The sequence below is a fragment of the Phycodurus eques genome, chromosome 2, assembly GCF_024500275.1.
Source record: "Phycodurus eques isolate BA_2022a chromosome 2, UOR_Pequ_1.1, whole genome shotgun sequence".
NCBI classification, from domain to species: domain Eukaryota; kingdom Metazoa; phylum Chordata; class Actinopteri; order Syngnathiformes; family Syngnathidae; genus Phycodurus; species Phycodurus eques.
This window is the reverse complement of record NC_084526.1, coordinates 2111234-2124979: the sequence shown is the minus strand read 5'-3', so window position 1 is coordinate 2124979 and position 13746 is coordinate 2111234. Positions and strand designations below refer to the sequence as shown.

The following is a 13746-nucleotide window of genomic DNA, read 5'->3' as shown; positions in this document are numbered from 1 at the left end:
TCCTGGTCTTTTGGCCGGAGGGGACACAAGGAAAGTGACCGGATGGAACGCAGTAAATACACAGCAGTTGTGTGATATGATGCTGATGATCTTTTTCAATTTGCATGGGCTCTTCGGTAGCTACGGGCAGTGACTGAAGTGCGGAAAACGGTGCGGGAGGCGTGACGCTCGGATTGGGAGGGCTTTTGTGCGAGCGAACTCTCGTGTTCGCTCTCGCAGGCTGTTATCCAGACGGATGGAAAGGCCGATGAGATCCTCGAGAGAGGAGGGCTCGTCCCGGACTGCTGGCTCATCCTTGAGCTGCTCGGAAAGGCCATTAGAAAAAATCCCCCTAAATGCTGCGTCATCCCACCCACATTCACCCGCCAATATCCGGAACTCTATGGAATATTCTGCTGCTGAGTTAGCACCCTGTGTGAGGAGACGACAGGTGGCTTCTTTGCCCTGAATGGGGTGATCGAACACTTTCCAGAGTTCGCTGGAAAAGGAATCGAATGAGTGGAGTACAGGGGGGAGTTTTGCCATATGGAAGTGGACCATTTGGTTGCTTTGCCGCAGAGGAGGTTAGTGACATAAGTTCGATGGGATAACTGTATGGTTGAAGGTTGAAAACGAGTGCGCAATTGAGTAGAAACTGGCTACATGCACCTAGGTCCCTAGGTGAAATGACTCCAAATATCTGCAGCTTGCTTTGGTTGCCATTTTGTTGTATTTGATTGAGTGTGGCCTGCGTCCATAAAATGCAACTCACATGCAAAGCGCCCCCCACTGGCCAGGAGGTGAATTGCTTCAGAGGATTTGCGAAATCAATATTGAACTGGGGAACGGAATATTCTGATACAATGATGAATCGATATTTCTGCCCAACCCGGCTGTCACATTAGTCCGTGTGTAAACTTCTAACGCAGTCTGCGTCGGGCAGGCAGTGGGGTCCCCTCTCGCTTGGCATAAGAATAATTCTTGTAGTAAATCAAGCTCAATGTTGCTCTTTACTTACATTTGTTCCTGCCCATATTATTATGAGTGTGTGTCTTAGCTATACGGCAGACAACGTTGGTGTGTGTGTTTTCTGTTTCATAAAAGTCTGACTGTGAGTTGTGAGATGAACAGCGACCTTCCGGTCATATTTGCTGTTTTGTCAAGTTAGCTAGATAGCGACGTGGCTACTGTGAAAGTTGCTCATGCTCATTGCGGCGGAAATGAAACTACCAGGGTAGCTGCAAGTGAAATTCAAAATAACAATGTAAACAACAGAGGGTTTTACTGTACGATGTACGTTTTTACGTCACACTACGATACGATACATACAGTACTGTTATATCGCACAGCTCTATGTATTTCGTAGAGCACGAATAAACTTCCACACACACCTCCATCCGAGCCTGAAGCTCCACCACAAACTGTTTAAGAAACAGCAGCAACAACAATAAGAACTAAAAACAAGAAAAATACTAAAAGTTAATTGACAAAAAAACTGTTCTCGTGTGTTTGCGTCCATAGATATTAAAACTGTTACGCCAGCGCATTGTAGCAGCCCGGCTAACTGGCGTGTCTACGTGGCGGCCATGTTGGAGAGGTCGACAGTTCCATCCAAGTTAACGTCCGGACGTTGAAATTAAGTTGTAATTTGTTCATTTCCCAACTGATTTTCATGAAGTTCACTTTTTGTCAACGCCAAAGCGTCTGCTATCAACACATAACATTTGAAAAAAAAAAGAAACAACAACAACTAAATCTGTGAAAGGTTACTTCCATTGCCAGTTCCCTTGTCGTAATTGCACGAAAGATGCAATGTACCGGAATCGCTGGTCTTTTGGTTTTCTTGCCGTCCACACACGGAATGCGCTGAAGACTTCGATCTCCCTAGCGTGACGTCGGCATAGGCACGCAGCTCAAAAGGGGCGTGTCTACATCTTCCTTTCTCGGGCGTCATCTGTCAACTGCACGCGGAAGGAAGGAGATGAACAGCGGATGACGCGAGCACACAAGCCTCACCAAATACATCTTCCCGAATAAATACATCTACTGAACGGACTGGAGCCTCAACGCAGGACGCCCATCACTACTTTAATGCGCTAAAGAACATTTGTTCTATCCTCGTGACCGGATATACTCGTCTTAGTCCACTTTAAAGCTTCCCCAGCGAGTTTAGCTTAGCTTAGCTTAGCTTGCTAGCCGCTCACAAAGAAACGCGTTTGTGACCAAAGCAGAGCTCAAGTGTGAGTGTAAAGCGTCGTGGATGTCCTGCGACGATGTGTTCAAAAAGTAAGAAAGAAGAAGAGTACGAGGAAGAAATTTCTCGGACAAAAGAGAACGAACGTCACCTGCTGGAGGCTGGTTTCGAGCAGCCTCGAGTTGGGTTCAACGCAGAAGGTTTGGTCACTTTTCTACTCTCACTTGCTTTCCAACTACTTTAATTTCATGAACCACATCCCTGCGTTCAGCTCGTTTGTTTGGGTCACAATCACTGACGTACACTTACACAAATAACTTAGTGGTACCTTGAAGTACGAGTTGAAGAAGACAAAGCTTGACTTGCGTAAACCACGTTTTTATCTTCTTGTGCGGTGCAGATGTTAGTGAAGAATATCTTCATCCTGAGCAGGAGCCACAGTCAGCCTGCTTTAAAGAAGAGGAGGAGGAGCCAGAGCTTCCTCGTATCTGTAAGGAAGGGGAGCCCAAGTCCCCTTACATTAAAGAAGAAGGGCAGGACGATGATATCACCACGTTTGCATCGACTGATGGCCAATCAGACGGCCTCTCGGCTCCACTCTCAGATAGTGACGACATGACGTCACACTCTTCGAATGAAGGCGACGGCGAGGATGAGGAACACTCGAAAGGTGATAGGACAGGCCAGCACTGACAACAAACGTGAGCGGTGTTCTCGCTGTGACAAAACGTTTGACAAAAAGTCGTTGTTGAAAGCACATGAAAGAACACACATTCGAGAAAAACCTTTTGCCTGCTTAGTTTGTGGCAAAAGATTCTCGAGAAAGGCAACTTTAACAAGACACACAGTTACACACACTGGTGACAAACCTTTTGTCTGCTCAGTTTGCGGTAAGAGATTTATTCAGAACGTCGATTTAAAAACGCACACAAGGACGCACACTGGAGAAAAACCTTTTGTCTGCTCAGTTTGTGGTCAAAGATTCTCGACAAAGACACATTTAACAAAACACACAAGAACACACACTGGAGATAAACCATTTGTTTGCTCAGTTTGTGGGAAAAGATTCTCAGTGAAGACAAATTTAACGAGGCACACAAGAACGCACACAGGAGAAAAACCTTTTGCCTGCTCAGTTTGCGGGAAACGATTCACTCAAAATGTCGATTTAAGAATACACACAAGAACACACACTGGGGATAAACCTTTTGCCTGCTCAATTTGCGGTAAAAGATTCACTCAGAAGGGGGATTTAACACGACATACAAGAACACACTCTGGGGAAAAACCTTTTGCCTGTTTAGTTTGTGGTCAAAAATTTGCTGCGCAGGGACAACTAACCACACACAAAAGAACACACACTGGAGAGATACCTTTCGTCTGCTCATTTTGTGGGAAGGGGTTCACTCAAAGACGCTCGTTGACGGCCCACACACGCAGACACACTGGCGAGAAACCGTTCCGCTGCACTGTGTGTAATAAAAGGTTCCATGTCAAGTATGAGCTGAAGAGACACAAGTGTGCCGGCGCGAAGAGCAGCCCTCAATGAAGCTGCACAATAAACGCAAGAAGCCGAGGCTGTGTTGCTCATCATTGACTCATTCTGTGATTTTACCTCCACTGTGTAAACATCGCCTCTCCATGTCTGTGCTAGCTTCGTGACGGTAATAATAGCGCGCGGGATTCTGCGGCCCGTGTTTGCGCAATTTAGCCTTTAGCTAGCCGCTAACGACGAGACGCGAAAGTCAGCAAAGTCGCTCAACCGTGAGCATAAAGTGTTCGAGATTATCTTGCGAAAACGTCTCAAATCCGAATGCCGAGAACTTTTGTGAACGAGCGAGGGGAGGAAATCTTCTGCGGCGTTGGGAAGAACCGTAGCGGAGTGCGACGAGGAACTTGGCCGCGCGCAGGAGGAGAACCGGCGTCAAGGTCAACTCCTGAGGGTCTTCTTCAGCAAGCCGCCTCACGATGTGTCCGACAGCGCAGGTTTGTTCACGTCTTAACTCTCGTGACAAACAATCTTCTCGGTATATGAACCCCCACAAACTCAAACCAATACTACGGGAACGGTACGTAGACGACGTACTACGAATAACAAAAACTGGAGAACTTCCAGACCATCTCAACAAAATGGACATAAAATTCACACTTGAAGAGGAAACTAACCGGACTGTATCATTCCTGGTCTTAAAGGGGACATATTTTGTCAAAGCAACTTTATGTCGTATTTGGAATGTAATATTGTCTCTCTGGTGCCTCAGTAAATGTGAAATATGAATGGGAGTCATCCACGCATTCCGAAGTTCCAGACGTTTTTGTCGACAGGCCTGAAATCAGGTCATTGGAATTTCTCAAGCTCATCGACCTCACTAGCGACGCTCTCCGCCTTTCCGCTCCCGAACCGGCGCTGTCGACATAACAAACACGTGTGCTCTCAAAAGTGCTCTTCTACAACCAATCAGACGAAAGCGGGCGGTCTTAGCCAAATATGGATACAAAACTGGGTCAAACAGAAGTCGCTGTCCGAGGGAGGGAGCTTTTCTGGACACGAGTGTGACAAAAACAAGGATTTTTTTTTTTTAATGGAATTGACACTTTTATACTAAGTCCATCTTAGAGAGTCACTGCATGGAGGTCGAAATAGGCAAAATGGGCAAAATAGGATCCAAAATTGGCCGTAAACAAAGGAAAGCAGCAAGCCAGAAGAAAAAGGAAAGAAAAGTGAAACGGACCCCAAAAACAAGGACATAGTAACACTCCCGCACATAACGGAAACCATGTGACACATGATGAGAAAACAAAAAATAAACACAGTACGCTCGGTTTGTTCCCACGGTAACACACAACTTCAATATGTGGGATAACGTTGTCATTTTCCGCCAATTTAATTGAAATCATCCCTTTCCTGAAACATGGACAGCCATACATAATACAGCTTTGAGCAATTTGTGCAAGACGCACGAGCCCCCACACGAGACGGGATTGGCCAGCCTGGATAGGGTCCTGCACCCAAGTCGGGCGAATATACCACTACATGCTAAAAACATCGACACTTAATTAACTCATTCACTGCCAGCCTTCCCAGTTAACATGGATATTTGACTTCTAAAGCCGTCAATGGCAGTGAATGTTAACAGGATTTCCCACATATACATTTATTAGTGGCGGGCCGCCGCAATTAAATGAAATTTGTTAAAGAGGAAGAGCAGGAGGTTGAGATTCTCAACTTTCCATTGACTGTCATTGTGAACAGTGAAGAAGGTGATGGAGACCCCGGTGGAGGATCACAATCAGACGGCCTCCCAGATAGTTATGACATAATGACACACACTTCTGACACTTGCCATGATGATGCCAAAGACGATGGTGGTGGTAAACACTCTAAAGCTGATATGGCATATCACGACGACGACAAATGCGGTAAATATGACAAAACTTTCCACAAGTCGTCGTTGAAAACACACAAAAGAACTCACAATGTAGAAAAACCTTTTGTGTGTGGAGTTTGTGGTCGAGGTTTCACTCGGAATGCACATTTGAAAAGCCACACAAGAACACACACCGGAGAGAAACCTTTTGCCTGCTCAGTTTGCAGTAAAAGCTTCACTGAAAAGGGAACTTTGAGAAGAACACACACTGCATTGCGTGTAATAAAATATTTGCTGTTAAGCGTGATTTTAAGAGTCACAAGTGTGCTGGTGAGAAGAGCAGCGGTCAATGAAAAATGGAACCACGTTGCTTATCATTTCTAGTGCTATTTATCTTCTCAGAATAAGCACTGCTCAATTGAATAAAGAGAGAAATTAATCTGTCTCCAAATAAATTGCAGACAATTTTAGTTATCAAAGTTATCAAAATCGGTATTGTAAATATGACCATAAAAATGTATTTTCAAATTTTGTACGATGTGCCCATCTTTGGTGCGTTGCATTATGTTCACATTCAGCCAGCAGATTTTGGTTTTGGTTGAATGTTTTGCTGTTGAAATATACACTAAGTCTCTTTTGTTGCATGTGCAAGTTTGACAATAAAGTTCAACTGTAGGTGTCAAATAAACAGCTTAAAGCATGCACGCGTTGCCTCTTATTTGGAAAAGCTTTGTGGGCAAGAAAGAGGACAGGTGGTCGTGAATACTTTTGAAAGTGTATTTTTCTAACTTATTCTAATACCAATAATCTTCTTTTAATTACATCCTGAAGCGGTGGTGCCTGGACGTTCGAGTGCCGCGAACTTTTTCGCGTCAGAAAATGAGCGTAAAGGAGTCAATAAAGATTATAACGCCGACCAAAGGGTGTTCAAATCATTTCAAAGTGGTGGACCTCTGTTTACAAAAAGTTGGAGAAGGTGCTGAAAGCAAGGAAAGCATGCAGGTGAAAAAGCCCCCCCTCAAAAAAAAAAAAGAAAATATGTAGCAACTAAAAAAAAATTTCTTTCCATTCTAGTGAATTATGTTATTACTGTAAGTTTTGAAACAGTACAATACAGTACAGTGCAAATTAAAAACAAAAATCATTTTAAAAGCACATACATTTTCTTTGGGTGTTTTTTTCCGGGGGCTGGGATGGCTTTTCCATTCATTTCAATGAGAAAAGTTGATTTGAGATACTAGTGACTTGAGTTATGAGCATGTCACGGAACCAATTCAACTCATAAGTCAAGGCACCAATTTATTTGTTTCATGAAATCATATTTATTCCCAACAGTCTATTCTCTTCATGGTCTTTTTTAATTTCATTATTTTTTACCTCATGGAGTTCTACAACCCCAATTCCAATGAAGTTGGGACGTTGTGTTAAACATCAATAAAAACAGAATACAATGATTTGCAAATCATGTTCAACCTATATTTAATTGAATACACTACAAAGACAAGATATTTCATGTTCAAACTGATCAACGTATAATAATGAACTTAGAATTTGATGGCTGCAACACGTTCCAAAAAAGCTGGGACAGGTGGAAAAAAAGACGGAGAAAGTGGAGGAATGCTTATCAAACACCTGTTTGGAACATCCCACAGGTGAACAGGCCAATTGGGAACAGGTGGGGGCCATGATTGCTTCCCTGAATTGCTCAGTCATTCATAAGCAAAGATGGGGCAAGGTTCACCTCGAGTGCGTGAGAAAATAGTCCCAACAGTTTAAGGACAATGTTCCTCAACGTACAATTGCAAGGAATTGAGGGATTTCATCATCTACGGTCCATAATATCATCAAAAGGTTCAGAGAATCTGGAGAAATCACCGCATGTCAGCGGCGAGGCCGAAAACCGACATTGAATGCCCGTGACCTTCGATCCCTCAGGCGGCACTGCATCAAAAACCGACATCAACGTGTAAAGGATATCACCACATGGGCTCATGAACACTTCAGAAAACCAATGTCGGTAAATACAGTTTGGCGCTACATCCGGAAGTGCAACTTGAAGCCCGGGGAGCATTTCGGGGTATCAGTGTCTTGCTCAAGGATACCATAGCCGGGAGTCCGGGGGATGTTGGCGGATGCTCCGGTCAGGGTCTTGAACCTAGGTCCCCCACGGTGTCAGGTGATGATCTTAACCATTGGGCCACAGCTGCCCACAATTACCTTCAAAGTCCTAAAATGTAAGTTTTGAGTGCCACCACTTGAAGTGGCCCTGATTAACCCCAAATGAATCTCAGCTGTTCTTGAAAGTTTTTCCGAACATTTTTGGTGTCTTTTATTTCAAATATTGATGAATGAAGAAACAATGTGCTGCAGAAAAAACGGGCACTTTTTTTAACCAGTGCAAAAGCTTGAGCGCCACCTGGGGTCTGTGCGTCCGTGTCCGCCCTACGTCCTGACGTCCCACTACTACCAATAAATTGGTTTTCTATACTCCAGAGCTCATCCATTCACTCTCCGTACGGCAGATACAGTACACCGCACCATGGTTCTTCTGTCACTGATCAATTTATTGATTGAACGTCTTTACATCATCAAATCCAACGTTGCATTTTATTCACAATCACAAATACACTTCACACTTCACCACAGTCAGTTTGTTCGGTCTATTCGTAGCTTTATTGATCGCTGCTGTTCTCTCCGGCACACTTGTGTCTCTTAACATAAGCCTTGCTAAAGAATCTTTTCTCGCACACATTGCAACTGAATGGTTTCTCCCCGGTGTGTTTTCTTGTGTGTGTTGTTAAATTTGCCTTGGAAGAGATTCTTTGACCACAAACTGAACAGGCAAAAGGTTTCTCGCCAGTGTGCGTTCTCACGTGTCTTCTTAAGTTCCCCCTTACAGAGAATCTTTTACCACAAACTGAGCAGGCAAACGTTTTTTGTCCACTGTGCAATCTAGTGTGTGTAATTAATTTTTTCTGTAAATTGAATCGTTCATCGCAAAATGAGCAAGCAAAAGGTTTTTCTTCTGTGTGTGTTCTTGTGTGTCTTGTTAAATTTGGTTTCGTAGAGAATCTTTGACCACAAACTGAACAGACAAAAGGTTTCTCTCCAGTATGTGTTCTTGTGTGTCTTCTTAAGTTCCCCCTTACAGAGAATCTCTGATCACAAACTGAACAGGCAAAAGGTTTTTCTCCAGTGTGCGCTCTTGAGTGTGTTGATAAATTCGTCTTTTGAGTAAATCTCTTACCACAAACCAAGCAGGCAAAAGGTTTCTCCTCTGTGTGGGTTCTTGTGTGTTTTGTTAAATTTGTCTTTTGAGTAAATCTTTTACCGCAAACTGAGCAAACAAAAGGTTTCTCCTTAGTGTGTGTTCTTGTGTGTATTCTTAAGTTTTCCCGAAACGAGAATCGTTGACCACAAACTGAGCAGGCAAAAGGTTTCTCTCCAGTGTGTATTCTCATGTGTTCTTTCAAAACCCGCTTGGAACTTAATGTTTTCTCACACTGAGAACATTTCCAGTGTTTTTTGTTCGTGTGACATGTCATGTCACCTTTTGAGTGTTGATAATCGTCATCATCATCATCATCATAATCGTCGTCATCGTAATCGTCATCATCGTCGTCATCATCATCGTCGTCATCATCGTCGTCGTCGTCATCGTCGTCGTCGTCATCATCGTCGTCATCATGAGAGTGTGACGTTATGTCGTCACTATCCGATAGTGGCGCTAAGAGGCCGTCTTCTTGAGATCCTGCGCGGTTGTCTTCGTCACCTTCTGTTGTCATGTCTTGACTCGAGCTGCTGCTTGGAGGCTCCGCCCCTCTGCTACCGTCATTATCACCCTTACCCTCAATTTCACTCTTGAAAGGCGCAAATGTCAATGGCAACATGATGAGCTCCTCCTCCTCTTTGATGTGGAAGGTCTCTGGCTCCTCTTCCTCTTTATTGTAGTCGGGCTCTTCTTCCTCTTCCTCTTTAATGTGAGTTGGCTCTGGCTGCACTTCCACTATAATGTAGGGGGGCTCTTCCTCCTCTTCCTCTTTAATGTGGGCGCGCTCGGGTTCCCGTTGCTCAGGATGAAGCTCTTCACAGACGTCTACAGGACAAGAAAACAAACACACACTTGGTTTGCTAAAGTCAAAAGTCATGCTGTGACTTTGGGGTTGTGTTTGGACTGACAAGCTTAATTCGTTCTGTGACCAAGCTTGTTACTCAAAGTACTCTTCTATAAAATGAATTTCCCCGACTGTGATCGATGGAAATGTCCGTCATATGTTCCAGCCCAGGAAAAAAAAACGTATCGAGTAAAAAACAAACATTGTATTGTTAAATATAAATACGATAACATTGTAAGAGAGAATAAACTGCTTTTAAAAATTATAAACAACCCAAAAGTCTCATAAACAAAGGCTAATGTATTTATACAGCACATTTCATCCACAATGTCACTCAATGTGCTTTACAGGATTAAAAACATTTTTAAAACAATGAACAAAAGACATTAAAAAAACAAAGTACAGACAAGTAAAATTAAATCTTATAATAATTTAAAAACAAAGAGATTAAATTACAACCCCAATTCCAATGAAGTTGGGACGTTGTGTTAAACAAATAAAAATAGAATATGATGATTTGCAAATCATGTTCAACCTATATGTAATTGAATACACTACAAGATATTTAATGTTCAAACTGATCAACTTGATTGTTTTTAGAACATAATCATGAACTTAGAATTTGATGGCTGCAACACATTCCCAAAAAGCTGAGACAGGGTCATGTTTACCACTGTGTTACGTCACCTTTTCTTTGAACAACATTCAATAAACGTTTGGGAACTGAGGACACCAATTGTTGAAGTGCTTGCATTCTTGCTCGATGTATAGCTTCAGCTGTTCAACAGTCCGGGGTCTCCGTTGTCGTAGTTTACGCTGCACAACGCGCCACACATTTTCAATGGGAGACAGGTCTGGACTGCAGGCAGGCCAGTCTAGTACCCGCACTCTTTTACTACGAAGCCACGCTGTTGTAACACGTGCAGAATGTGGTTTGGCATTGTCTTGCTGAAATAAGCAGGGGCGTCCATGAAAAAGATGTTGCTTGGATGGCAGCATGTGTTTCTCCAAAACCAGTATGTACCTTTCAGCATGAATGGTGCATTCACAGATGTGTAAGTTACCCATGCCATTGGCACTAACACAGCCCTGTACCATCACAAATGCTGGCTTTTGAACTTTGCGTCCATAGCAGTTCTTTTCCTCTTTGGCCCAGAGGAAACGACATCCACAATTTCCAAAAACAATTTGAAATGTGGACTCGTCGGACCACAGAACACTTTTCCACTTTGCGTCAGTCCATCTTAGATGAGCTCGGGCCCAGAGAAGCCGGCGACGTTTCTGGGTGTTGTTGATGAATGGCTTTTGCTTTGCATAGTCGAGTTTCAAGCTGCACTTACGGATGTAGCGCCGAACTGTATATACGGACATTGGTTTTTCTGAAGTGTTCCTGAGCCCATGCGGTGATATCCTTTACGGTTTTTGATGCAGTGCCGAGGGAGCGAAGGTCACGGGCATTCAATGTTGGTTTTCGGCCTCGCCGCTGACATGCAGGGATTTCTCCAGATTCTCTGAACCTTTTGATTATATTATGGACTGTAGATAATGAAATCCCTCAATTCCTTGCAATTGTACGTTGAGGAACATTGTCCTTAAACTGTTGGACTATTTTCTCACGCACTTGTTCACAAAGAGGTGAACCTCGCCCCATCTTTGCTTGTGAATGACTGCGCAATTCAGGGAAGCAATCATGGCACCCACCTGTTCCCAATGAGCCTGTTCACCTGTGGGATGTTCCAAACAGGTGTTTGATGAGCATTCCACAACTTTCTCAGTCTTTTTTGCCATCTGTCCCAGCTTTTTGGGAACGTGTTGCAGACAGAAAATTCTAAGTTTATGATTATTTGCTAAAAACAATCAAGTTGATCAGTTTGAACATGAAATATCTTGTCTTTGTAGTGTATTAAATTAAATATAGGTTGAACATGATTTGCAAGTCATTGTATTCTGTTGTTATTGATGTTTAACACAACGTCCCAACTTCATTGGAATTGGGGTTGTACTAAAAACATACAGAGCAAGAAAAAAAAATGGAAAAAAAATGCTCTGAAATTCTCGATCATAAGTATGAGGAACCTGGACTTCAAAACATTGACACTATTTGAACTGCATTGGCTATAATCTTGTATATTCATATTTTTACAATGTTTTCTCAATAGACTCTGTCACTTTTTTCCCAAAATAACATCAAGTTCAAACTTGACTTGTGTCGGCAACTTCGTCCATTAGTGTGCAGCATAAGAGCCACATGCTGCTTCACCATGTTTGCTATGGACTCTGTGCTCCGCGATTTGACCAGAGTCTGCAGATCTCAGAGCCCGACTGGGTTTATATTCTATTCGCCGAAACCATTTTGTGATCCATGGACCGGCAGCAGAACTTTAAAGTCAATCCGGTATATGTGCAAAATACTTGCACATTCCACTTGCACCTTCAAATTAAAACGGGGTAAACTTTAGGGAACTACTTATGAACTACTAATCAGAATGGTCCCTGAAAAAAAAAAAAAAAACATATCATATATATGAATAATTAATTTCCTTTGTTTAACCAGGTCAGCCGATTTGGACCAGTTTCTTATTTACATTGCCGACCTGGAGGCAATTTAGTGTGTTGCCCAAGGACGCGTCAACTGCGGACGGTCTTGGCTGGAATTCGAACCGTCGACCCTTAGCTCGGTGGACGACTCGCTCTACCAACCCAAACTGTGAATAATTTTGTATAACGATAATGACTTCAACTCCTCCTCGTGGAAGAAAGCAATTGTTGACGGCTATTCTGGTTAAGATGCACTATTCGTCGCCACCACTAGATGGCGCAATGTACCGCGGAATATTCATTGAGTACGGAAAAAAATAAAAAATAAACCGACATGAAATTCTTACTTTGCTTGTCTCCAAATGCAGAGAGAGCGAGAAAGAAAGAAAGAAAGAAAGAGAGAGAGAGAGAGAGAGAGAGACCGGAAGTTACGTCGTTGAGATGGCGGCAATAAAACCAAATCATTTTTACTCGTAATTAACAGTATATTATCCTGTGCAATTAAAAATAGATATAGATCATCTGTATATCATTCATCCATTTTCTTTACCGCTTATCTTTTTTTTTTTTTTTTTTTTTTAATTATTCAATGTAGTGACTCAGCTGACCGGTAGGGCGGCGCCCTTGTTGAGCAGCCGCTACCTGCAAGTCACATACACTTCGAGATACATTCGCATTTGGAAGCACATTTCCATTTATTTCAGTACTGATACATTATATAGAATAATAGAACACTTACAATAATTGTCAGAGAGCAAATAACTGCCTCGTTTGTCCATTAAAAATCGATAGTAAAGTTTCTCGAGAGCGAGGAGGTCGGAAGTGAACAAACCTGCTCCGTGTGACGCAAACGCAGGCTGCTCGAAAGCAGCGTCCATTAATGGCTCGATCTCCTCTTTCGTTCCGGAAAGTTCCTCCGCGTATTGCGCTGTCTTTCTTGCACACATTCTCGCACGATAGCCACAATCACTTTCACGCTCGATCGCTACCGAATCGATGACGTCGCCGACAAAGGCGTCTCTTCTTCGACGGCGGCGGCTAGCGAGCTCAGCGAAGCTAAGGCTAGCTCGAGAGGCTCGGACGTGCAACGTGACGAGGTTTGTCCAAAACACGAAAAATTGCAACGAACGACGTTTCCGTCCCGTCAAGTAGCGACGAGCCTACCGTGTCGAGGCTTCGGTTCGAACTGAGGAAGAATTCTTTATTGGTGCGCGTGTGGCGACACGAAACCCCCCCCAAAAACAAAAAAAAACAAAAAAAAAAGTGCACAAGTAGCGCTCGAGCATAGTACGGCAACACCACTTGGACAAACTACGGCGTTGTCCCAGGATTCTTTGCGCGCCCCCGCTGCGCGAAGCTGCGAGAAACTTTTTCATTTTGTGTTTCGCTTGTTTGAACATTTTACTATTGTCATGTAACCGAATAATTAATTGTAAAATTATTTAAAATAATCCTGCATATTTCTACCCCTGCAATATATAAGTATTGGACGAATGCGGTGACAGCATTGTATTATTAACATAACAGCGTGGTATCAAAAAATGTCAAATTA

At 43.1% G+C, this 13746-nt stretch overlaps 1 protein-coding gene across 1 annotated transcript; it reads right to left on the bottom strand.

Annotated features, from left to right (window-relative positions):
* Positions 1 to 7582: 7582 nt before the first annotated feature.
* LOC133417617 (zinc finger protein OZF-like) lies at positions 7583 to 13423 on the bottom strand. Its single transcript, XM_061705477.1, has 2 exons — positions 13027 to 13423; positions 7583 to 9637 (listed from the first exon to the last, which is right to left on the bottom strand). Exons 1-2 carry the CDS (start codon positions 13139 to 13141, stop codon positions 8214 to 8216), a joined length of 1539 nt encoding a protein of 512 aa, XP_061561461.1. The 5' UTR covers positions 13142 to 13423; the 3' UTR covers positions 7583 to 8213.
* Positions 13424 to 13746: the final 323 nt, after the last annotated feature.